General features: G+C 33.5%; 1 protein-coding gene across 15 annotated transcripts in view; it reads left to right on the top strand.

The window, feature by feature from the left end:
* Positions 1 to 2,131: 2,131 nt before the first annotated feature.
* Positions 2,132 to 27,018, top strand: part of LOC119070005 (neurobeachin) — a 152,066-nt gene continuing 127,179 nt past the window's right edge. For 11 of the 15 annotated variants that reach the window (XM_037174271.1, XM_037174270.1, XM_037174268.1 and 8 more), the window contains exons 1-3: positions 2,132 to 2,240; positions 12,883 to 13,711; positions 23,022 to 23,484. In XM_037174271.1, the coding sequence (XP_037030166.1) occupies positions 23,281 to 23,484 (204 nt within the window). In that variant the 5' untranslated portion in view covers positions 2,132 to 2,240; positions 12,883 to 13,711; positions 23,022 to 23,280. Of the gene's footprint in view, positions 2,241 to 12,832; positions 13,712 to 23,021; positions 23,485 to 27,018 lie in introns of those variants that run through there. The other 4 variants (XM_037174277.1, XM_037174276.1, XM_037174262.1 and 1 more) reach the window with 3 other exon arrangements.

Below are 27,018 nucleotides of genomic sequence, written 5' to 3'. Positions count from 1 at the left end.
TAGAAAGAGATAGAAAAAAAAATTCGCAATGAAATCTACGATGTCTCATCTTTAAACGTTCTAATACCGAATCGGTTTGAGCTAATCGTGATTATATTAACTGTCGTTGTTGCCGTTTATTAAAAAAATTGGGACCCTGACACACATTGTAAATAAAGTAATAGTGGCGGTCTGCTTATTAAAATCTGGTTTTTCAAGTGCAGGAGCACTTACTTCAAATTCCAATATTTTGCCAATTGATACGAGGATGGCTTAATTCTGATTTTCCCAACGTAGTTTTACATTCTTCTATAGACTTTTGGGATTTTTTTTACTAGTGTTATAGTTAAAGATGCAGACTAGTGTCAAAATGCAAGATATTCTTATTTGATCCATGAGTTCGTTTCGCTGTTATCTTTATCTTTAGTTTAACTTTAACTTGTACTTTAGTTACACATTCTGGGAAAAAAACTTTGTACCACGTACAAGTTAAACGATTGTTTTGTTCGGCTATTAAGTCCAGTTTTAGCATTCTTTTTTATATTCAGTATTTCTATTACTTTGCCATAACCTCCTTTTCAATTGTAAACTAACGAGATTTTTAATTGTTGATGCGAAACCCTTATGTCGGAGCACACCGACGGTAACAAAAAACAAATTCTTTTAAAAATAATTATTTCAACCGATTTCCAATTCAAATAAAACAAATTTTCTATTGTTTATTTTCCAAACAAAATCAAATTAAATTTTAAGCTTGTACACTCGCCTAAAATAAACCATACCTAAAGACGAGACTTCATGCGAGCGATCTGTATTGTAATGATGGTGGGGCTGAACAACTTTTTTTATATGTTTTTTTCTGGAGCATCAAACCTTACGATAATTTTAAGCAAAGGCATTCGGTTAGTCGTACACGAAAAATTAATATTGTCAGTGATTTTGATAAAGAAAATTTTCTATTTTTCTCTGTTACTGTTTTCGGGAGACTGAGAGCATCAATAGTACATTATTAGAAGACAACGTATCTACTGTCTAGCCTTAGCCCTACAACAAATGACTTTAATAACAGTTTTCGCTACGAAGTCATATTACTACGAAGAACTTCAAACCCATTTCATTGAAAAAATTAACAGATTTAAATTGTTTTTGGTATAGCTTAGCAGAATTTATGATTAAAATTATCGTGGGTAATACCCACTGGGTATCGATCTTTCATTTCCAGAAGCAAAATCCTATGTACATTCACTTGTCAAACAAAAGTTGTTCAGCCCCACCGTCTAATGTTTGCATACGAGATACGAAAGCGAACAAACAAATACAAAAAAAATATGATGCTCCAGCATACTTTTCCCCTAGTACTTTTCATGAATAATCAACGAAACTCTTTTCCAACGACATTGTGCTGTCACTTCATATTTGAAAAACGAAAATATTTTACCTATAAATAGACACAATTCATTGTCTATATTACAACTCACATTTTTTTCACGAGATGTTGTTTTACTAACCTAGAAAACAAGCGATATCATTTCGTCGAGAATGTGAACTCTACTCTTTCTCGTAAGCTTTGTCGAAAATTTAATTCTTATATGAAGCCATATAACAGACAAAGTGATGGTTTCTAATTCCTTCCGAATTTCGAATTAATATTTGCCATTCAATAAGAATGTGTGGAATTGAAAAGTGAATACAGAGAAGAAAAAAGTGAATGATAAATAATTTCCATTATGTCATCTCGAAAAGTCCTTTTCATGACATTTCCATGCATAACAAACAAAACGTCTACTTCGGATGTGTGTAACAATGATATGTACCATTTTCCCTATGAGAGCCAAATTCCAGCAATTTCTCTCAAAAGCTTTGTGGGTTCGTCATGCAAGCTTTTTTTATTGAAGTTATTTTGTTTCACGGCGCATGATCATTGGATGTTCAACACTTGATGGTTGGAAAGTACCATCATTCGAGTAACTTTCGAGTAAAAGTGTAACGAGAGAAAGCCTTCCAGAATCTGTGTCTCTCTCACCGTTTTCGATAATTTAAGCATTTTAGCATATTTTATCTCATCCACATAAGGTACCTCTCATCCTCTTAGTTTTCGCAACACTGCTGGAGCTTTTTCTGGCATTACAGCATCTACCGAATTTCAGTTTGGCATGAACTCGGTCGTTAATCGGATGTGGAAATAAAAAAGTTAAAATATTAAAGCATTGACGTGTAAACAGAAAATTGATACAGTTTTTGAGTTTGTTGAGAAATTTAATGTTTGTCGTTTGTTGTTTTGTTCCTTTTTTGTTTTTGTGAATGCTGACTGGTTGATGGCCGTTGTGGCTAAGTTTTACATTTATGCAATTGCACTGTGTAGTACACACAATAAGTTAAACATTAAAATTGGGGTTACAGAGATAAAAAATAAATAAATTATTATTTTTTGATTTGGTTATCATCACATTATACATTTCTATATAATATAGAAAGACTCAACAGTCTATTGTATGTTGATCAATAAATCTGACACGAAAAATGTGTGTGAATTAAAGAATAAAAAAATATAATTTTTCATGGAAAATAACACACAAAAAAATATTTTTTTTGTTGTTGTTCGAATCACGAGAGAGAGGATTATGTGCATATAAAATTGTGTTGTGATTTTATGTGTGCGTCAGGTTTGTGTCGATTAACTTTTATGATGCAAACCAAGGGAGAAAAACACAATATTTGATTTTGTTATGAGGAATACATTTTTTTTTCTGTTGAAAACAAGCCTGATTGAGGGCTACTGTGCCTAAGATACTTCAGCACATCGAAAATATGTTTTGCAAATAAATTTTTGCTATTGGTTCGATTTTATTCGCATGTTCATATCTCTGAATGGGCGTTGAATGGAAGTTTTATTGAACTTCCCCGGTCGGGTAATGTCAATTTGATGGCATGTTTTTGACATCATTCTCAGTATGAGCGATCAAATGCATAGCATTGGCTTATGTTCTTTAACAAAAAAAAAATTTTTGTGGAAATTTAATTCGTGTCGTTGATTGGTTTTTCTATGTCGTGTTGTACATATTGATTGAGATTTTATCTTGTTTGGAATTATATAACAAAATAATTGATTGTTGTTCGGAAAAAGGGAATTCGTAAAAATAATATGGAAAAAGAGAATTCGATTTCGAAAGAAGGCTTATCGGAAAAGCTGTTCAATCATCTTAGAGGATTTCGAGTAAAATGAAATTTTTATTATTTAACGGAAATGAAGTCGTTCGTAAATATCGATTTATTCGGTTCATAATGTAGATATTTCCTCTAAGCTTATGCGATATTTCTTTAATGTCTATAACTTTACTTCCAGGCCATAGATCAAAGCAATGAGAAATAATCTGATTTTCGTTTTATATATTTTTTTCTCATTCGTTCGTTCTTTCATCCACAACAGAAGTTGCACAGAAAGTACTTTTGCTCACTTTGGAAATACTATGCTCCGAAAAAGTTGTGTGTGAGGCTCTTTTTTTACATTCTATTGAAATGGTGCAAGAATGTTGGCTGTTCAGCGGTATTGACTTGTATATATTTTATCTGGCAAAAGGTCAAACAATTCCAAACATCGAAATAACCCAAATTCTAAGCACATAATGGCACTTGGGTTTTTTTCCCTTTCTGTATATGCTTACAGTGATATATCTCTGGGTCGTTGTGGGCTCCACTAATAATTGCACTTATCTAACGTTAAAGAATTCAACACAAAAAATGCCACTTTCGTATTCTTCACGTTGATTCGTTTGTGTAGCTTTTGTGGCGTCTAACTACGTCTTGATAATTTTCTAAAACAGACAAAGATATCAACTGTGGTAATGCTACCAAGATGCTACAAGTTTATCGTCTTCGGGAATACCTGAGGCATTAGGATATTTTGTTTCATTTGAGCCTAGCAACTAAGTATTAAGAACTAGTCCCAGCGCTAACTTCATTTGCATTTTAACCGCAAGACCTATGCATATGCAATGGATTTACAATGCATCTAAGGTGATTTCCTCTCAAATGCCTGCGGTATTATTTAAAATGAAAATCAAGTATTGTGGAATTTTCTGCGAAAACTATCTATCCGAATATGACACAAAGAGAGGGTACGTGGTCGGGAAAATAGCTGTAGCATATAGTCTGTTATTGTGTGTACACTGCGAATTGATTTGCAACATGATAGGAGAAATATTGGTAACAATTTGTCGTCAAATTTGGTTTCCTTCTCCGAACCAACATTTTCTCCAATTAATTCCAATATACAGCCAACACCTCTTTTGTTATTGCCCGAAACAAACTGTTACTCGGTATATCAGTGTGTCAGTTTCCATTTACCACAAGAACTCCATTTTCCAATTTCATTTCAAGATTACTTTTATCCGACTGGAGTTTGTATACGAATATTTTTATATAATCGAACCCAATGGTGCAAAGCCAGTCAATACAAATTTATTTGACGTCTAAATGAAATATCTCAATATTTTCAATATCCTCCGTTCAATTTCCAAAAGGCAAAAGAAGAAGAAAAACGATAATAACAAAACAAGCGCCTTCAAAAGGTCTAAATCAATCGCGCACAAAAAGTGTACATTTTATCTTCACACCTTCCGGCTGTCATTTAAAATTAAAATCGGAGCAACAAATTCTTTCCATTTGATGATTTGGTATCTTTTTTTGCTGCTTGGCTTTTGTTCGGTATCATTAACGAATCTTTCTTACAATTCGTTCTCAATTCTACCATTTAAATGTAAATTTTATTGAATTTTTTTTTTGTATTTTGAGCGAAGGAGAAAGCAGCAGAAGAAAAAAAAGTTAACAAATTAACAAACCAATGTTTTAAGCACGTGCTTTACCTATTTTCCATACGCACTCGTGTGTAAAAACCACCGAACAGCTTCAACAACCACACACTGTTCAGTATATATATGCTAAGGGGGACGTGTTATCCTTTCATTATTGTATATGCGGAGCTTTTTCCGATGTATACATATCAAGACGACTGGGGGCTGTTCACATATTACGACACGCTATTTTATGGAATTTTTGACACCCCGTCTCGCCTTTGATCCAAATTTGTTAGAACCGTCACGTTCCTTGTACCTTCTCCTACCATTATAGCGTGACGTTAATATGTGAACAGTCCCCTACCTACATGTTATTTGTTCTGCGACTTCAATATAATATAATACGAGAAGACGTTGACGTGTGCTTTATTTATATGCCATTTGCCATACCTCAAGCGTTCAGTTTGAACCGTGGCAATCCTACCCGCTTCACAGCAGTGATCCAATTTCGTTTTATGCCTTTATGCGTAATGTATACAAATTAACCACACAGACTGTAGCCTGCTTACTGAAAAACAGTGAATTATTCGGAACAATTCAATCGAAATGAAAAATTTTTAGTTATTTTTTTCGGTTTTCTTTTTTGTTTTGTTTTGCAGAATTGTTGCTTTCTGTTGACTTGAAGTCGATGGATGGTACGATGTAAGCGATGCTGATTGATCTTTTTCGAAAAATAATTGTTAAGGAACAATTGTTTTCGTAATTCAATCAGAATTTTCATCAAATGGCGTTTTTTTGTCACAAGATCCTCAAAAGGCTATGTTTTGAAATGTATGTATGTAGGTCAGAACACTCAGTCATTTTACAGTGAGTTTCGTCGCACTCTAAGCGCTAAACTTGCTTTTGTTTAATTATTATCATTAGAAAAATGTCTCTGTCAGTGACGTAACCGACGTCTGCAGAAGCGTATTATCGAAAATATTCTCATTTAATTTGCCATCATATTTTCCGAACCACAAAATTCTGACCTAAACATTACGATATGGTACATGGTGTAAGTAACTTTTACACATAAATCTGACTGTATGAACAAAGGAAATTCGATACATAGGTCGTTGTGTCAAACTAAGCTACTAAAGAAAGTTTCTAATTTAATAAATTAACGGTTCAATGTTAAATACACCTAAACAAGTATAGTTCAGGGTTGCGAATACAAGTATACAAGATTTACTTATACATCCTTCTATTCGACCAGTAGATAAATTATCTTTCCATCAAAATGTAATCTGGCTGTGAGGTTTTGTATTCGTCGGATGTTATCATCCATTCCTGCTGATGCTTTACGACAGAAACATACAACTGCTTAAGGAAACATTTCAACATGTTTTGAACGTTAATCCGAACACGTTTATGTAGAGAAGCACATGTCAACATTTTTCGTTTCATTTCTTTAACTTTAAAAATAAATTCCTATTTATGTGCTAATCAGACGTTTCTCCTTTTGCTCACTGAAAACTTTTATGGGCGTTAAAACGTTTTCTTTTCTCTCGTTTTTTTTGGTTGTTTTGTGTTGCGAAATAAATCAGGATATGAAACGGTTTGCGAACATTTATGTCACGTCGTTGAATGCGTAGGCACTCAGTTTAATATTAATTAGCCGTCAATAGGTCTTCTAAATAACATTCTTTATCAAATTTAATGAACTCATTACTCGGAGCAACACTTCCTAATTAAGTCAATTTTTGGGCTACGCACGTTCGAACCAGAAAAGAAAAGTTTTGATTTCATGATTTCTTTTTCGCAGTTCACCAGCTCACGTTCCCTTAATAAATTTAAATGAATTTCAAGTCAAACATAATTAAATTTCTCATTAGAACAAAAAATAAAGGAGGAAAATCTTGAATTGAATGGCAAAATCAGACAAAAAGAAATAAAACCCGAAAAACGATAGGAAAGTTGTAAAATTTTTTTTTGAACGAATCGAAATTTTCAGTGGTTTACCATCATTTCCTTTTCGTTACACACGTTCTGTCTTTTATCTTTTCTCATGTAATCATTCTGGAAATGCTGTACCACATCGAGAATGTTTTTTGCAGAACAATTAAATTACATGACAACGAACAAAATGATTAATGCTTTGGTGGATGGATATTGTATTTTTTATACAATTTCCTATTCCAAAAGTATCGAAACTTTTCGGTTAACAATTAATGAATTCAAGAACGGATGGAAGGAGAAAAACATTTATTGAAGTGATGCTTCAGTGGACGACGAAGGTATAATATCAATTCAATTTCATCTTTTCTTGGAGAACAAAAAAAAACGGCATCGGAAATAAATGAGCAAAAAACGAGCAGACGACATTCCGTTATTTTATTGTAAATTATGTAGATTTCGCTGGCATCGACCAAAAATTATTTCTTTCTTTAAACTGAAAGAAGAGTGAAACGAAACAAAAATCAGCCTCATTAATTCTCACAGGAGTCTGCACGGCTTTAATGAACGAACATAGTGCCATAAATTCAACAGAAAAAAATTTCACGTGTCTCTTTTAATAAAAAAGTTAACTCATTTTGTTGTAGCTTACATTATCGTATATTTTGTGAATTCGCAGTGGGGCTTTAGGCACATCTCTCCGCATTCCGATTTTTCTCCACTCAAGAGCTACACACAAAAAAGAAAGGCATAACATTAGCGGGAAATTAATGAAATTTTCTAATGAAAATTTAATTTCAATTCTCATAATAAATTTTCGAAAAGTGAATTATGCATGTGATGTGAAAGAAAATGTGTGCTATTGTGTGGTCCTCGTAAATATGTATAATGCTGAAATATGTGTTGAAAAAAACACTCAATAATTCATACATTTAGATTGTAGCAGTTCATAATCTAACAGAGAAAATGGGTTAATGATTTCCCAACAGTTGTTGTGCTTAAAACATTAATGTCAGATCAGTGTGGAGAGCCGCTGTGAAACGGCGGCGGGACATCGAACCTTCAATGCATGATTGTAGCTAAGAGTAGCTACCGACGAGACGCCAGATTCACTGAACGCCTTGCAATATGGATGTTTCAGTGGTTGAATAGAATTTTTGTTTTTTTAAATTGAATTTGCGTAGTTGACTTTCAACATTCAAATGGTAATTATTTGGGAATGTCAATTTCTCACATGATTTTTATTTCTAAACAAAAAATATTCTCGAACTGTAAATCGAATTAAATAAAGGGTTAGAAATGTCTGTTCAATGAAATAGTTAGGCCGGAAACACACGAGTAATTTTGCGTTGCTGAGATCGATATATTGCGTTCTAAAAAAGTTGATAACTCAGCTCAATTGGCCACCTAAGCAACGTAAATTTGCTCGTTGTGCTTTCGGCCTCAGATGCTGCAGTTCACTTTTTTTCTACTCTTACAATGGGCTGAAAAATTATTAAGAAATCACTATCAAGCGTCAAGCGTCAACATATCAACAAAAAAAAACGAAAAGGAAAACCATTTAATTGTGTGTCGTCTTCCTGACGTTGTAAATTATATATTCCTTCATCATTCTGCTTTTAAGCATCGCCTTTTTTATTATCGCATCATGCAGGCTAGCATTAAATAAATAGCAAAGCCAGCGTGTATACATACCATTCCGGATCCCATTTCCTATTGTTTTCTCGCTACGCTCATAAAATAATTTATAATCATCTATTTTTCGCCAACCATTTTCATTTTCCAACGAAATATTTACATAGAAATACGATGGGAAATAGTTGAAGAACGTGTGCCACAACAATAATCAAGGCAAACGAGAGCGAGTGTCTGGAAATGGCGTTTATATTAAGTTGATAGAATGGAATGAATGATAATCAGTATTGTATCATCAATCTTTTTCCATGCAAATGAAATGCCTTTTGGATAAGTTTTTTCGCAGTAGGAAAACATTATCTTTGATCCGAGAAAAAAATATCTGGGTTAATTCTTTGCTTCAACATTAACGTTGTCGTAGAAATGTTAACCGAAATGAACATGACAATAAACCGTGCACTCTTCCGGACATTTCTTTATTCAACGGCAGCCAACGTGTCTAAAAAAACGTCATTGTTGAATATTCTATGAAGTGTAATGCGCTTCAACGTTGAATATTAAAATTACCGACTCCGTCAGTGTGAAACTTAAATTAATGAATTTTTTTAAATGAATTCCCTGGGACGTACACACAATTTGTGGAAATGTGTTTTCTTATGCTAAAGACAAAATAAACTTTGGTAAAATATTGAAAAAGTAGGTGCACGACGTGATGCAGAGTGGATTCATTTTTACGAATTTTATTTTTTTTTGTTCGTCTAACCACTACTTTCCATACTTATTACTTCTAAACTTGATATGTGTTATGTGAACATTTCATGCATATGGATGAGAGAGTTAGGTTATGCATTTAAACGACCTGTATATTTTCCTTGTACTATTCTATACCGAGTGGAAGAAAACAAAATATAAAGAATTCCACAGACCATATGCTTTTAATAATATTCGACGATTGAACATACACTTTATACTTGATCATGGAAGGAAAATGTGTTTATTGATTTTTGTGAACCTAGCTCTCGAGATGCAAATTAAACTTATGACAACAGGGTTTGCTTTCTTTTGTGGCAATAGTGTGTCAGTCTTCGTAACAGCTGCCCATGCATTTAACGAATCACCCACTTATTATCATGATATCTTCGTGCGAATAAATCGTTCGAATCTGCGAAAACACGCGATACCCTATCTTCGGTTCATTTGAATGTAGCGCCATCGTTCCGTTCATCTACTATTGACGAAAATTTCCTCAAAATTTGAGCTTTCAATAGAGGCAACGGAAGTTGTACCTTTCGTCATTGGGTCAACTGACTTAGTAGGAATAACACGCCAAAGTGGAAACGAAAATTCTCGTTGACATTTCAAAAAGCTATACAAATTTGTTGTTTACGTTTGCACTTTTCCATTGTTCTTACAATATTTCGACAAGTACCTGTTTCGGTACGTGGTGGGATCGGACAACAAATTTCATTAATTTTCTGTCAACTAATTACAAATCGGGGCAACTTTGAATAAAATCATATCTTTCGGATCAATGGTCAATAAATAATTATTTTTCCGGTGCTCTTTATGTTGTCAAAGTTTAAATATCGTGTGTTGGAACAAACCGTTTCACTCTTATGCGCAGCATATGTTTTGCCAACCAAACTTTAAATATGTGGAATTACTGATACCGACAACAATCCCTCTATATCCGTTATAACGTCTTATTGCATTGAAGTCATTGAAGTCAGAAACATTTGTTGAACACCCCCGAGGCATATCCATCATTTTGGAATTAGCATAATTAATAATTACCAATAAATTTGAAATCTGATTGCATATTAGTTGTATGTTATATAGTACACAGGTTAATCCGTATAGTGCAAATACTGTGTGAATGCATAAATTCCATTAACGTTTCCACGTATGCATTCTCGTCAACAAATTTATTTGTAAGTCATTCGGTTTTCATTCAACTGAATTCTCAGAATTCAGTTATTACACATGTATGAATATGACGATGCGCTGGGTGCATGGTATGTACACTCACACACTCCATCAATTCAGCTCTCCTCGCCACAGTAATCCTCTTTCGTGCTTAAATTATACAATAATCTATTCAACTACAATAATATGGGAGTGCTGCATAGCAAAACAACATTAATATTTTGCCCACCAGCTAGCAGATAATATTTTAGTTTTTGGCGGCAGGGCTATGTATAGACCTATTGTATCCTATATTGGTACCATTATTGATTATCCGTTGTAAACGCTCATGTATCAGCACCTGTAATTATTTGTTGCTTATGAGCTTTGCTACTAACGCTTTTCCCGATTATATTTCAATGTTGGATTCTATACGGAAAACAATGCCACCATGTTGTCGTCTAACCTAGCTACATTCATTTTGCACATGTCCAAGGATTTAGTGATGCTAGGTAACCAGGCCATTACTAAAATGCATATATTCGAATATTGTTTGGTTAACTGACATAATATACTCATGTCCCTTTATAAACTTTCGTGTTAGAAATATGTACGGAACCAATGTAAACGCTCTATTTATTTACAAAATATGTTGGTAACTAATCTGAAAACAAAGTGTTTCGTGTTTCTACTTGTGTCAGCAGTATCAGTTTATTATGTATGCTACCCTTTGTCGAATGAATATGGAATATGCATTTATACCACTGTGTGATGAATGGTATCATGTTTGAACAGTTATGTTTAAATTTTTTGTTTGTTTGCTTCGACATTGTGTATGAGGTTGTATATGACATGGAATAAACTATTCACTTAAACTGAAATTATTTGTATGAAACAGAGTCACAACAAAGTAACTTTTAGAAAAGTTCTAATTGAAAATTTTCATAAATTATGCTGTCGACGTAATTTCCTGAGCTATTTCATAAAATTAAAATTGTGCGTCGCTCAACGTACTGTACAGCCGAATGGCTGAACACGTAGTACTCAAAACTTTCGTACCGTAGATTTTGTTAACAGTCGACACTTCGAAATTCGACTTCACATTTCTGCGTCTTTTCGTGCTTGTCTTTGTCATGCTGTCTTGCGAACTTGATTTATGTAATTTATAGTTCCATTATAGGCGAAGTTTAAATTTGAAATGTTATCTGATTTATTCTGGTTTATGTATCGGAGTCGATTGGTAGGATGCTAATAGAAACATGTTAGTGGCTTTCATTTCTTTTTTATTTTGGTAATTTGTGAAGTGATTTTCAAGCGGACTGCTCTCTGAGTAAAAAGAAATTGTTTTGCAATACAACAAATTTGAAGCAAAAATAGGTTTTTGCATGACAAGGGGCGAGAAATTAAGCAAATTTTGTGTTTTGATTGCATCCCGCACCGACGGCACGGGAGGCAATCTCACAGGTTTGATCTTCGTTTTTTTTAAACATTTTATAGACCAAAAATATTAAAAAGAGACAGAAAATTTGGATATCCAGAGGTGCTATCATCTGTTCTGGATTTGATGCAATTTTGCACGTAGCTCTCGCTCCGCTCAAACAGAAAAATAGATACTGTTTACAGGTGTCGTTTATTAATTGCGACAGAAGTTCATTTGTCGTAATGTGGTTGCTCATTTTGTCAGGATAAATGTCAACTTTCGGAGTTGGTTTGGTATAAAAAAGCTACATTTTGATGCATGGCATTCTACTAACAAACTAAATAGATTAGAAAACGTGTTCAGGCATGGTCTTAGACCGGCGCATTATATGATTAAACAACATTTACAATCAGCACATGTGTTTGAAAATGGACAAGCAATGTGAAATGACCGCAAATGTGACGAAAAGTGTGTGAGATTCAATTAACAAATTCCGAGTCCTCTTCGGTAAATCGTAAATCAAAATACGACCCCCTGTCTACATACAGCGTTCAATAAATCCCTAATTTTACACAATAATCACGTAATTATTGAGGATAATCTGCAGCTGGAAAATAATTGTTCCATTAACGCACTTGATAGGTAATCCAAACAAATGCGAGAAGTACAAAAAGCTGTATATAATCGAACAAAGCCCATCTCCATTAAACTTTCGTCATTCTTCAAACAAATAAACAGCTATTTTAAAACCCAATTTTATTTTCTCATTCATTCAAACGATCAAAACAAACATTCTTAAAGTGAAAACTGTACACACAGACGCGAAACGATTTCCATTGTTCATCTGCCAAATTATAGAATAAGAAGGAAAAACGCAGAAAAGTGGAACTCTTACATGTTTCGCACATTTTTTTTTCTCTCAGCGCATATTTACTTTAATGATTCGCTTCCACAGTTTTTACCATAAATTACCTTGCTTCTTGGTATCACAATAACAATCCTTCGATTATCTGGGTGTTTCATTTTTTTTCTGAAACTTCCTCTTTACTGTGTACCGATGCAAAGTATGTATGCTACCGCTAAGCAAGGAGAGAAGAAAAAAAAAGACAATACCGACAAGTATATTTTCCACAGCAAATAGAAATTACATAACAGAAAAAATCCATAAAACACTTCAAAACAAAATCAAATATTCAAAAAAGCTCATGGAAACAGATAAAAGGTGAACACATTTTATATTGGTATAGCAGCCAAAAACGACTGAAAATACATTATGAAAATAAAAGTGTGAAAAATTCGTTTTTATCGTGCGTAATGCCATCAGAGGGCTTATCTCTCCAGGGGAGCGATATATAAAAGAAAATAAAATAAAAGATATTTGTGAAGACGGCAGAGGAAGGGAGCACCAGAAAGAAAAAAAAATTTTTTTTTTCTTCTTCCTATTCTTTTGTGTTCAATTTACCTAAACAGAAGGAAATCTTGTGAGGGCTCAGAAGCCTCAAACCAAAAGTGAAATATAAAATAAATTCGAGAGTCAAAGATATAACAACTGACGAGGGCAGAAAAAAAAGAGAATCGGAAATAACCATCAGGTGTGCCAAGATTTGACGTTACATTATTATTTTTTTCGTTCGTTCGTTCGTTCCAAAACGATGAAGATTATGTTATGATGGAGACTTTTATAGTTTTGGGACTATGTTTCATTTTATACGAAGCATTGGATTTGTTTCAAAGTTGCTATAATCATAATAATCGTCATTCACATCATCATTTCGGTGAACATCTTGAAGGGGCAACGGACGAGAATAAAGATACTGCTCGTTTAATATTGGATACGATTCAGGAAGTGGAAATCGGTGACGATAGCGACAATTCAACGCACTTGGATAACAGCAAAGTGTTTTCGATTAGTGAAAATCTAGACTCTGAGAAATTGATTAAAGAGTGAAGTATGATGCAGAAGAGAAACGAAGAGGAAATAATTGAAAAAGTGGATAAAAATTAAGTGTGGCTATTAAGGCTTTGGGCTTACCGTAAAAAGAAGGTATTTTTATGGACAGTCGAATTGATTGATGAAATATTTTATTTTCCATTTTCTTTGCTTTTATTTCGGTTCTGACTTCTAAAAATCTTATGTTTTATACGCAGAGAGTTCTTATAAATGGATTATTTGTTAATCCACCAAATCCAAACGTTTTCACATCGACTAACTAATAAACCTTACGTATAATTAAAATCGAATTAATCAAAAATCTGGCACACACATATCCACATACACACATATCCACGTAAACATTATTCATGGCAAAGGCAGATTTCATGGTAGCATAGCATCTAGACCTATTATTATCATTATAATACTGAACATTATAATGGTTAACAGGTCTATCGCATCCCATCTGTATAGTATGGGAATGCTGTAGAAATAGGAGGTGATACGTTGGCAGTTTGTGTATGAGGATGTGCACCACAATTCTCTTTATGATAACGTAATAAATAACCAAAATGTAATTATCTTCACTAACACTGAATGTAGTATAATATACAACACTCACCGTGTTAATACTTTATCTACAGACTCTTAGTGATACACATCTACGACTATACAATAATAATAAACCTTGCCATTTGAGAATTGAGTACTGTGTATTTAGACACACAATCTAATTCTCTCAAGAACATTAATATTAATTATCACAATATCTATTATTGTTATTATTCCACATTCATCAAAATATATCCTTTTAAACATACCATATACATACACTTCTGGCGGCGGCTATGTAAGTCAATGATGGCATTGCACAGCAAAACATACTCTCACTCTGGTGTGTCATAATTACGTGATGATGTTGCCCTTTACTTCCCGATTATAAATTCTCGTTTTTCTGTTGTTCCGACAAAAACCCATAGATCTCTGGGATCTGGTGTATTGCCATTCGCGATAATACAGCAAGTGGAAGGTGGGTTTCTGTTTGCTTAATTTAACATTTGAAAGTAATAATTTTGGCATATAGTTTTCAGACGCTTTTTGTTTTCCTCGATATACAATGTTACATCACAGCTACACACATATACTATAACACACAATTATAATCAAATAGTCATCCCCTTTTAATCGTATACAAACATCATACTGAAACTGTGTTTATGAATATAGCGTAATCCTCCGGATGTTACTAGTTAAATATGTGATGTTTCTGTGTTATCGTTCCGTGCTGTTGTAGCGATAATAATAACATTTTCGAGATGTAGCAAAAATACGTTCGAATGCTGGATTTAGTCTGAGAGTAAAGTTAAACAGAAAAAAAAACAAAAGGTTATTCGCATGTGTGCGTATATTATGCGTATAATAAATGTTTTCCATAATTACGTATACAATATGTGTGTGCACACATTCGGTGAATCATCAGAATTAAGACAAACAACAAATAAAATCCGCTTTTAAGCTAACTTCCGTACAATACGAATTTATTTCAGGGGGATTAATTAAATCAGACGCAATTAGGATTTGCAGATTCAAGGTTGCAAGGAAAATCTGACGTAGATATAAATCTGGAAGATAGAGGTAAAAAGATTCTGCAAAAATAGCTTTTGTTTGGTTTAAGTATTTGTTGTAAATGACAAGTTGTAACTGGGGTCTCGAACTTTGTATGTTGCTGTGCCAGGAATTACTACCACACACGCACATTTATTTCGTCAGGTCAGTTGCGTTGATTAATTCTTATATGCAAATTCTGATGGTAAACTCCTCTAGCACATTTCTGAACTCCTCTAGCACATTTCTGTTTCGTTGCTATTTGCCATTAAGCCTCAAACAAAATCCTCCGCAAGAAACGCTGTTTACCCCATAATTGGACATTGTTTAGTATACTGTCGGACAAACTGTTTTTCTTTTGCGTATCTGACATCTGCGATGTTTTCAAGTCTACTCCTGTATACAGGATTACAATATAACAAAAGGCATAACGAACGTAATGGTCAACGGTACATCATAAAAATTTGATTTTCTTTGACATTTTTTCATCAACAAAACGACGGTTTTCATCCAATTCACCCTGTTTACTGCTAACCCAACTTTAGTGCTGCCTCCGAAACCAATTTTAGTTATGTGAAAAGGCAAGGAAATAAAGACAAAAATATATCTGAACCGATCAGAACTGAGTGCGGAATGTATCCCACAAATCAAGCATTTTATTTATTCCGTCAACCAATATATACCCCCCCCCCAACATAAAAATTGTAGAGTGGCAACGTACTCGTAGTAAAAACTTTTCCTTTTTTTTAATTCCGTAAAAAGCCAGGTGTGCTTATTTACAATCACCTGTACAGCATTTGATGTTATAGAAGTACCTAAATGTTATACGTCTTCTACCATTATTATGGAGATGTTGTCGAGGAGTTTATCCAATTTCTGTCGGTGGATTTTTTTTCGTGTGTTGTTGTTGATGTTGCTGTTTTAAGACTTTTCTATGCAAAGCTCTTTTTTCATTACACTCCAACCTTTCTATAAGTTGGTTGCTATACATGCATAGCCCCAGAATTGAACAACACGATTTTCACACAAATATTACAATCCACAAAGTTTCTGCCTTTTTAAACATTTGAATTTGAAATGCGCTCAAAAGGGTTATACTGAAAGTTACTCATGTAGGAGTTTCATTTTTTTTTTTTTTATTTTGCATTGTACACGGAAAAACACCTTTTTCTCTTCGCATTAAAATAATATGACACGGAAAAAAATGGAAAAGAACATCAAATGTCAGCGTGTGATATTACACATGATACGGCATGGTGGATGGATTTTTTTGATACAAATGGATCTACCTTTTGTAAAGACGAGAAACGAAAGAACCCTCATGTATACGAGGAATGTGTTATAAAAGTACGGGTGAGAAATTATTTTTGAAAAATGAATTTTGTTTGTGTTAGTCGCACGACGACTTCCTTTCATACACACAGACAGACAGAGAGAGAGAGAGAGAGAGACGCTCCATAATTGAATCTTAGTTGCCTCTCCAACTATTTTTGACGTGATTTTGTGCAGTAAATTGCTGTTACAGAAATGTCGAAATCGCATAATAAATGGCGTAATAGGGCGAGATTCAACTATTAATAATTCAATTATGAAACCTCTTTATGACACACAGACAAAAAAATCCAATGATACTTACCCCACCTTGTTCTTCGAACTATATCTTAACATCACTTCTTCAATATAGACTTTGGTTTTTATTGAAATTTCATTGAATTTTATTGGAAATTTTACTTAATTGAATTAATTGATTGCAATCGAACTGAACAAAATATCCAATATTGGAAAATATTTCCATGTAAATTTTTCTTTCAAAAACCACTGAATTCGAACAAAGTAAAGTGCCACACAATCGTTTACCCTTGCAAATTAGTTCGGTTCTCGTTGCTTCGATTCAAAATCAATTTTCCTTTAGGTTACATATTCAAATAACTAGAAATTTAAATCAATTTTATGCAAAATAATTTAACGATCCTAGAAATAAGCAAATTAAGACTACAGACGACTGATTGGAGAGTGTATACAAACACATTTTCGATTGGGAACCAATAAATGTCGCCTATGTATTTACCTTTTTCACAAAAGTTGAAATAATAATTCACCTTTTACCGGTTACCGGATAGTTTTGCATAATTAGTCGGGAAAAGGAAATTTTCAATATAATCATTCGATGAAGGGATTTCACTTGAGTAATCAAGTTTAATGAATAATTAAAAGAAATCTCTACCAACAATTATGTATTCATTCACCAACGGTACAGAACCTATTTAGGTAAATATTTTGCATAATTTGGCTGTGAATAGTCAGATGTAGCAAAGCAGAACTCTTATTTGCACTATATTTCATAAGTTTGTAGTATCAATGGGTTCAAATAGGAAAAGTGCAAATATAAAAGGTAAAACGGATGGTCAAAGATACAAACTATATTTCTCCCGTCTTCCTCACATATATACACAAGTTTATATGGTTCAACTGTTTCATTATTCTGTGGTGTTTGTACTGACTAACTTTACTCCTTGTTATACTGTATCTGTAGATTAAAGTCAGTACAATTTATGAACGCTCTGTGTTGTTTGAAATTATGAAACATAAATGATACAGCAAATATTTTTCTTTCCTCAACGAAAATTCAGTGCAATAAACTTCGTTATCATGTGCACATAATATATATAATAGGGAAACATGTTCAAAGCAACTTATTTCCCCAAAGTATTGTTGTGCAAGAATATTTTTTTTTGTGTATGTTCTGACGATACAGTTGTTAAAACTTGAACGTAACGTAAAACTATAATGCCCGTAGGAATGTAATGATACACATTATAATGTAGGTGATATGAATAAAATATTTTAATATCTTATTACCTAAGTGGAGCCGTGGAGCGGCATAAGTCGCTGTGCAACGCTAGGTTATTTACAGAAATTGCAATTAAAGTTTTAATATGCAAGTCTTAAAATCGACATCATCTTGAAATATAAACATTTTCCCATGGATCCTTATTCCGGGAAAGCCGTTTTTGTATTCGTTGTGGCATTTCGAAACGAGTAGTACCATTTTCATGAACATATATATATATGTACAAGTACATATAATGTCTTTCCTCTGCCGGCGATAAATTTATTTTCGTTTGGGAACAGCAAAAACCGACAAAAATATGTAGTAAACAGAAACCATTTTGATATATAAAATTTAATCGATATACATATACCACATAATGCCTTTTTATGATGGCGGCTACAATATATCGGAGAGAATTTCGTAAGAATAGAATGTCCATGATGCTTAAACTGAAAATGTTAGGCTCTATTCTATTGTTCAAATTATACGGTATACATCTTTCTATACATGTCTCGGACATAATACAACGAAAGTACGTATCTATACCCTGGATTGTTTATATAGCAACGGCAGGAAGTTTTTTTTGTGGGGAAAATCTCTTTAAAACCCCGGAGTAGCCATATTTCTATATAGATATCCCCATCAGTAAATTACGTACACCTCATAAGTTTCTTCGACAACATGCAAAAGAACGATTAAAATGCGAATCGACACTACAAAGTACTGAATGCGCGCATATATCCGGAGGTTTTTTTTCGCGATAAATTTAATTTATGGACACTTGAAGCGATCCATTAAGAAACAATATGAGAGGAAAAAGTTTTACGATACGACTCGGTAAGAGCTTAATTTTTCTTCCTCAGTTTCCTCTGGTTCAGTGGAAAAGTGATAAAAACTAGATTTTTATAGATGCTTTGTTGTATTGTTATAGCTTCGTTTGTGTGCTACCCCCCCCCCCTTATGTTGTCTACAACGGTTTTTACATTCCATTTTACTCCCTTTCTTCTCATTGTTGTATCGTCAGTTATATGTATATCTATGTAGCACGTACATTCGATGTCTACTTTTTTATATATATAATTAATTATCGAAAGGCGACACTTCTATTTGGTGTTTAATTTATGAACTGAATTGACAGTTGAATATGCTTTTAGTGAAAACCGAGGAAAATACTTTATAACTTCTCATCAACAAAGGAAGTTATTATTTTTGTTTATTTTTATTATATCTCATAAGAAAATCTAATTTACTTTCATGGCTTCGGTTGAAGCAGGATTATATTCGCACATGAATACACACCCATATATCCGGCACTTTGGTAAAGTTTTTCTTTTTTTTTTGAAGAATTACATGGAAGTTTCGTTTGGAATTACAATATATCGTTAAAAGTTTTCGCTCAAGAGTATCGTAAGATAAACTGATGTGTAATACTTTTGGAAACCGAATACTTCAATTTCAACTTCGACATTAATTTACCGCAAGTTCATTGGAAGCCAGACCCTTTACAATCTATGAATAATACATCGTACCAATAATGCCTTTGTGAATGACTCTTGATTTGATCTGCATAATAAAGGGTGGCTCGCAAAAGTATTGCTTACGTATATATATCCTGTATGCGGTGTATTAGTCTCGCATATCATTGTTCTGTTAAAGGTGAATGACATTCCAAACTGTCATCAAAAATAAATCACGGAACTAATGAAAACTCTCGTTCACATAAGACTAATGAAAGGCGAATTTACAGTACTATTGCTTGGAAATGATGGAACGAACAATTTGTTTTCGTTGTAAAAATCCGAACCGATGGTCATTGACATTTTTAGCAAAAGTATTGCAGAACCGAAACTATACTGACGAATATTGTAATCATTTTGTTGTCTTGTGGCCAGAAGACGACTCATTGTAAACAAAAACCGCTCTACAAAAAACCGCTCTCTTGACTACAAAATACCGTTCTCTCTCGCTGGGATATATTTTGTTTCGACGTGTGGGATATATTCAGTGATGTAGCATGGACATTAAACGTACTATTGTTAATATTATACATCAAAATTATGCTTACACCTTTGCATTGACCATATAGATTTTGAGGTATTTTTTCTTCAAACCTTTTCGTTCAAAATCTTAATTTATGGTCGACCTGATCGATACGAAAATAGCCACATACTGCGTACCTAATTTGATTCAGTCGCTTGAAAGGTTATTCAGGGCGTATAAAAGTCCAAGAATCGGAACGTTTAAATAGTGTAACCCAACCACTCCGGAAATAATTGTCACAACGAATTCAAGAAAGTTGGTTATATTCCCTATATAATTTACCATGTTCAAACAAGCATAATAACTCTTCACCCTGCATCCAGTTTACGGTAAGGAATGCAAGCTTTACCTACACAACGTTGGAGTACTATGAACGAACTTTGCGCAATAATTATATGTTGCACTTTCGGTTTATACCATTTCCTTTTCTATTTAAATTCATTGAAACGATCATTTTCTAACGGAATGCATAAAATTATTTATACTACTTGAATGGCAAAAACCATTTTCTAAAAGTAGTCGACGTTTTCCTTCAAATTACACTCTTGATGAAGATAATTAAAGCACAGTGCAATTATAATGATGGAGCTTTCAGTGTTTCTGAGAGAGTATTGCCAGCACACTTGACATCATATAAAGAGTTAGCTTGGTTTCAAATGTTACGAGTTGACGGGTTTCTTTGAATTGGTATCAAGTGAACATAAAAGCCACCGTAGTTTCAAGTCACCTTTGTAAAGAAAAATTAGAGTTGAAAAAAATTATTCATTACACAAATTACATGTTGATGTAGTGACACAAATATCTGGTTTCGGACTCTAATACATGTTTTGTACACAAGCGATTAACTGAACATCAAACGAAATGTCTTTCAATTAGAGTAATCGATAATAAAATTTTAAAATTATTAAATTACGACGACAAATCAGTTCAGCTGTACGAATGTGATATTATAGTCATCCAACAAAGACTTCTGTATTTAGTTGTGTCATGTATCATGCCGACATAATAACATTTCATCTCCTATTGTTTTGAGAGGGTCTCTCAACGAATCGTTATTCAGTCCCAGCTGGATTTCATTTCATCAGCACGAACTTATCCAAATAAATAATCTCATACTACCATTCAGTCGAATGAAGTTGATTACGTCGTCGTGCTGTGATACACACAAACCACATTCAATGTAAAATATAATTTTCAAAACTTCTCTGTATAACTTCAGCACTGGAACTGAAATAGAAAACTAATTTGTTTACATCAAAGTTTTGCCGATAAATGATGAATTCAAGTCGTATACATATAAATGAAATGTTGAAAAAAGTAGTCATTAATCAAGCATTGAAATTCGCAATCCCTTTGTATGTATACCCCGTTCATTAAAATTTTCCTGCAACTCTAAAGTCTGTGAATATTATGAGTTATACAGAAGCGAGGATATTAATAATTTCGTCAAATTAATTGTGGCTACTTTGTAAATAATTTTCGGAATAAGCAGAGCACGTGATTTGCACATGGTTTATCGTTCTGGCATTACGGTCATCAATAATAGCATTATGCAACGAACATCTAATGGCTGGTATGCAATGATAAATCGGATGCAGCAAGCAATATAGGCACTTTTTTAGGCTTCCCTTCCGTGAATTTAGAAAATTATTTACGGAGAATTTCCATGGATACTACTAGGAATTACGGTTGCTGTGTAGAAACGGTTAATATGGAAACGATTTACAGACTGGGCGGATGCTCAACTGTTCCCATGAAGTAGCCACAGCAAGTGTTCATTTATGTAGCAAATATTTCGAATTTTCGTTTAGGACTCTAATCTCTTTTGTTTTTTTAAGTCTTCCTTTCTAATAGTATTGTGAGTATGTGTGTGTAGGTTTGTCAATATGGTATCTCCCAACGACCGAAGATTCAAATTCTAAGTGCCAACATTGATTTTTTTTAGCCTAACTGTGTGAGTATACCGAGGAGTATACCGTTTGTTTTGATTCACATTTTCATGGATCAATGAACCTTAGAAACAGTGCACTGACGATGGCTATCCGAAGAATACATAAAAAAGCAAATTACTTCAGACTCGATGTATTGAAACGGACTTTAAATTACACTGTTTTCACGACATCGTTTCAAATTTAATGGATTTTTATTTTATATTGTGGTTTGAATATCATAGAGCGGTCCATGGTCATATCGAACAATTTCTAAGCGTCATTGACCACACACTCGCTTTATATTCCTTATGTCTCTGTCCTCTTCTCACGCTGTGTATGTATGCCATGGTTGTAAAATGAAAAGTTTTTTTTCTCCTTTTTCTTCTTTTTACAACCAAAAGTTTTTATTTATCTCATCGTAATAATCAAACAAAAGTTGAAATCACTTTTTGATTATATCGTCTTCTTACTGATTTATCTGTACAAAGTTTCATTTCACTCATGAACTCTGGTGTACATAAAAACCACAATGGTAGCATAAATCAAATTTTCATCTAATACGATTTTCAACAAGCAAAAACTCAAACTCGAACTGCTAAACAAGTTTAAAAAAAAACGTAAGGACCAAAAATAATTTTCTGAGTAGCAAATAAAACAGAAAATTACTTTGGTAAAAACCGCACTAAAAAAAAGGCGCAATTCGAACTGCCAACAAAATCGTCGTAAATTTTCTCCTCTCGATTGGTATTTGTAGGTTTTCCCTATTACAATTCTTTTTTTCCCTATTCATTCGTTCATTTCGTAATTCTGTTATTTGCAAATATTTTTTTGTAAATTTGTAATATTGGCAAAGTTTTTTAAAATCGATTTTTCTTTTTCGTCTCGTAATTTGATTTTATAAATTGACGAGGAAAATAAAATATTTCATCATTAGATTTTTGAAATGAATATGAAAATTTGGTCGTTATGTATTTTCGATAATGGTGTGGTGTATTTTCATTTCGTTTCGCAGCTATTAAAGTAGATCTTAACACAGATACTCGTGTAATTAATTCGTAATTACTTCGCAAATGAGACATTAAATACAAATTACCAGTGAGAATTCTAAGAAAAAAGAAAAGAAAGTTTCATTGACAAAAAAAAAACGAAAGTAAGTAAAATTGAACATCGACAAATGTTTAACAATAAAAAATGTGTACATGGCCCAAGACATCTGAATCAATTGTCTTAACGCCAATAAATTTTACCGAAAAATTACACCGACAATTACCATGGACTCGTTAGAGCGTTTTATGCGTGCGGCGCCATTACCGCCGGGCCTACCCATCACCCAAGGACATCGTCGTGCATTAGTTCATGCGTCCTTAGCATCGGCTGTCGGTCGTAAGGGTAAACATTTGACTGGAACATTTTGTTTGACCGGGGACACAATGGAAGGCATCATTCAGTGCTTGGTGTTTTTGAAAGCATTTTCGGTAAGTGGTTTGGATGTAATGAACAATTTTTTTCGAACGAAATCAGTGACGGTGTTCGTGTTTAATTGATGCAAATTTAATATAAAATTTTCAACCGATTTTCCTGATTTGATTTACGACACAGTGATAATAATATGCATGGAACTGATGTTCGAATTACGTAAAAGGTGTGATACAAATTTTGAATTCTTTTTTTTAGTTAAAGCTTTTATTCACCTTACTAATTTTATGTCTGTGTCGCTATTAGCTTTTGTTTCTGTAAAATAAAAGCTGTTACTCTATTTAACTAAGTTTAAAACTTTTACTCAGTTGAAAAATAATGGCACTAAGTTTCAAGACACATTTCTCTGATAATAATAAGTTTTTATGTTTCTTTATTTTACTCCATTAAAACAATCTACAGTTTATTGTACTCTGTTCTGCTGCATGCGGGCGCTCTACGCGAAGTTTGTTTTTGGTGTTTGTGGATACCAACCACGGTGTTTTTCTGGCGATTTTTTATTTCGTCCCAAATTTTTCACTTTTATAGGAATCGTTTTTTAATTTTCTGAATGTTATATTTTTCGGCAACAAAGCTTTCTATTATAAAAAATTTTTCGTCAATCTTCGGGCATCGTTTGTATAAAATTCATCACTGGTGAATAATATTCATTTTTATACATTTTAAAGTTATGCAAACCGAAAATTTCGTAGAATTTTTAATAAGTAATCGCTTGGGTGTCCGAACCGAACCTTTTTTTTCGAATTTTTCAATAGAAATATCTGAACCGAAAAACCGAACCTTTTTATGCCAAAAGGAGCCACAAGTTCTAAAGATTTCGTTGCCCATTTATTTACCTACTTAAATTCAACGACTTCAGTGTTATTTTGGTTTATGCTTTGTCCATATAGAAGAAGAAGAAGACGTTGGGGCTTCAAAATTAATTAGCTTTTGATAGACCTGTTACATTTGCTAGATTAATGTACTCATGTATCTGGCAACCAGTGTTTGTTTAAAAAATAAACAGAGGAAGTTTGCGGTAATCTGTAACCATGTATCATGTTTATATATCGCCTACATCAGTACCGAAAACCATAATTATGAAGTATACCTAATTTGTATTGTTGCATAAACACGGACCGATCATAACATCCAGCATCCACGCAACAAAAATTTGGATGGGTTTTCCATCTTCATGTTTGTTATGGTGTCAGCACCGTCAAATTTCAGATATTTTAACAACAAAAGGATGCAATGTCCGTTGTCAGCCGATTAAACACGCGACACACGTTTTTGCATCGCCAACGGGAAGTCATTCAAACAGGTCGCTGTGAAGTATGTGTGTGACAACAACAACTACCTTTCCATATGAAACGCGATTTATTGTCCTCGAGTGGACGTCCTAGCTTTGCATTTACACAACAAGACCATAATTCAAATCACCTTCTATTGTTTTTACAGGTTTTATTGCTCTTAGCTGTCACAGGAGCGCTTCAGTCTGGCAATTTTATTTTTCATAAATCGAGTGATTTTTTGTGCATGCAAATTGAATTGCTTGGCAAAAACAACAAAGTCCACTACTTTTGTGGATTTCTAAATTTATTCCGATTGTGGATACTCCACACTAAAAAAAATCCGAAGTGCAGTTTTTCTCTTTCTTGAAATATGATAATTGAAAGCCATCGAAAAAGTTCATCTAAAAGCATTTTTCCGACGGAACATAAAACGAAATATTAGCGAATTATGTTGTCAGCAGGTTGTTACGGAAAAATTGGAATACTTAAACAATTTCATCCACTTTTTACCACTTGACTTTAAAAACTATGACTTCGTATTACCGACCATGTAGACTGCGCCCCAACGATAACTTTTAATAAGCAAATAGTTTTTCGATGTGCTTTATCTGAAGTGCAAATGGAAAGTTTTTTTTTATCTTTCCAAGCTACAGCAATTTATCCTTTATTAGCCGTACATCACAAGTAGTAGCAAAGTCTCGGTTTTACCAACTATAGTTTTCGCGGACTTTCTTAGTTGAACGGATCACAAGTGATTTGCACATCTTGTATCAATATTTTATTATGTGAGAACATGCTGTTACTTTCCTATCGTTATCATCACATTGACTTTGACGGAAATATTGTATAATAAAGGATTTCTCGTAGATGTTGTATACATATTTAAAGAGCTCGTCAACGTGAATTATTTAAAATCTGGGGGGTCTTTAATGGCGTCGGAAATGTTTGCAATGAATATTTAATTTCCTATACGCACACTTTCCGTCCACCAATTTATGCTTGATTAGTCAATTCTTAACGGCATTAGCTGCCAACAAATCGGTTCTTTATTGCTCACCCCTTTTTATGTGGTTCACATTTATCTACGTAACGTTCTTTTCATTCTTTCGGTGATTTCCTTACCGTTATCCCGCTACAATATTTACGTATTGCTACATACTAGTAAAATCAAGCATGACTTTCTCGCAAAGTTTTAGGTATCAGTTTTCTCATCCCACCATTTTACAGTGAATAAACTTCATAATATGAGAACATAAAACACCCGCGCCCGCCTCTTTTTACACAGAAAGAAACACCCCGGATAAAAATGTTTTTGAGATAAAAGTCGATTTAATTAATTTACTGTGATACGTGCGAAGTAACAATCAGATTGGATAAAGAAAATTTGTTGTAATAGATGTTTGGTGTAGTAAGTGGGAAGGAGGTGGTAGATATTTTTGACAAAGTTCCATTTTCATTTTATTCGTTTGAATCTTTACAATGACTTTGTAAAATGTGTATGTGTGTGGTATAAACAGCATCCAGAACACGGCATAACACAAAATAGAAAGAGTATTTTATTTGATATGTTGGCACTAGATGTAATAAGAAAATTCAAATATAAGCGGATCGTTCGTTATTATAATGCATGGCTGATGGCTGTTATGTTATATTGAAATTGTTTGCCAAGGTGTGTTTTCGTTTTGTTATCTAAGCGACTCGGTTGAGTGTAGGCATATATGTCGTGTATATATGTCGTGATTATACACCTAGGCAATTTACACAAATTATCTAAACGGTTATTTTAATGTGGTGCGGGTTAACCAACGAGATTTTGGTGAAATGGCTTCATAATGTCACCGCAACGTATTAAAAGTATACACACAAGAGGTCGGGGTGGAAATGTATTACGATTACGCTATTTGACAACGAATTTCCTATAATCAATTTACGTAACACACAAATAAATGTGCGCGTTTCTTTGATGTCAACATTGGGATAAATTAAAATCAAAGAAGGGCGAAATTCGAATAGGCTGTGCTAAATTTCAACACTTTTACCGAATGTATCTTTTTCACCATTAGCCGAAATTGATTTCGCAGCATTTGTAGTTCTTGATTTAATTTAGCAAACACATTGATTGGAAAATTTAATTAGTCCTGGCATTGGTTTTAGATTTTCCATTCAGTCAGCATGAATTGGTTTATTTTACAGTATTCTACGTTAATGTGCAACATAGTCTTTTAGCGAAAATAATTAATGATTAAACATGATTTTTGT

Source organism: Bradysia coprophila (genome assembly GCF_014529535.1).
Source record: "Bradysia coprophila strain Holo2 chromosome X unlocalized genomic scaffold, BU_Bcop_v1 contig_44, whole genome shotgun sequence".
Taxonomy (NCBI): domain Eukaryota; kingdom Metazoa; phylum Arthropoda; class Insecta; order Diptera; family Sciaridae; genus Bradysia; species Bradysia coprophila.
This window is presented reverse-complemented; position numbering and strand designations above follow the sequence as displayed.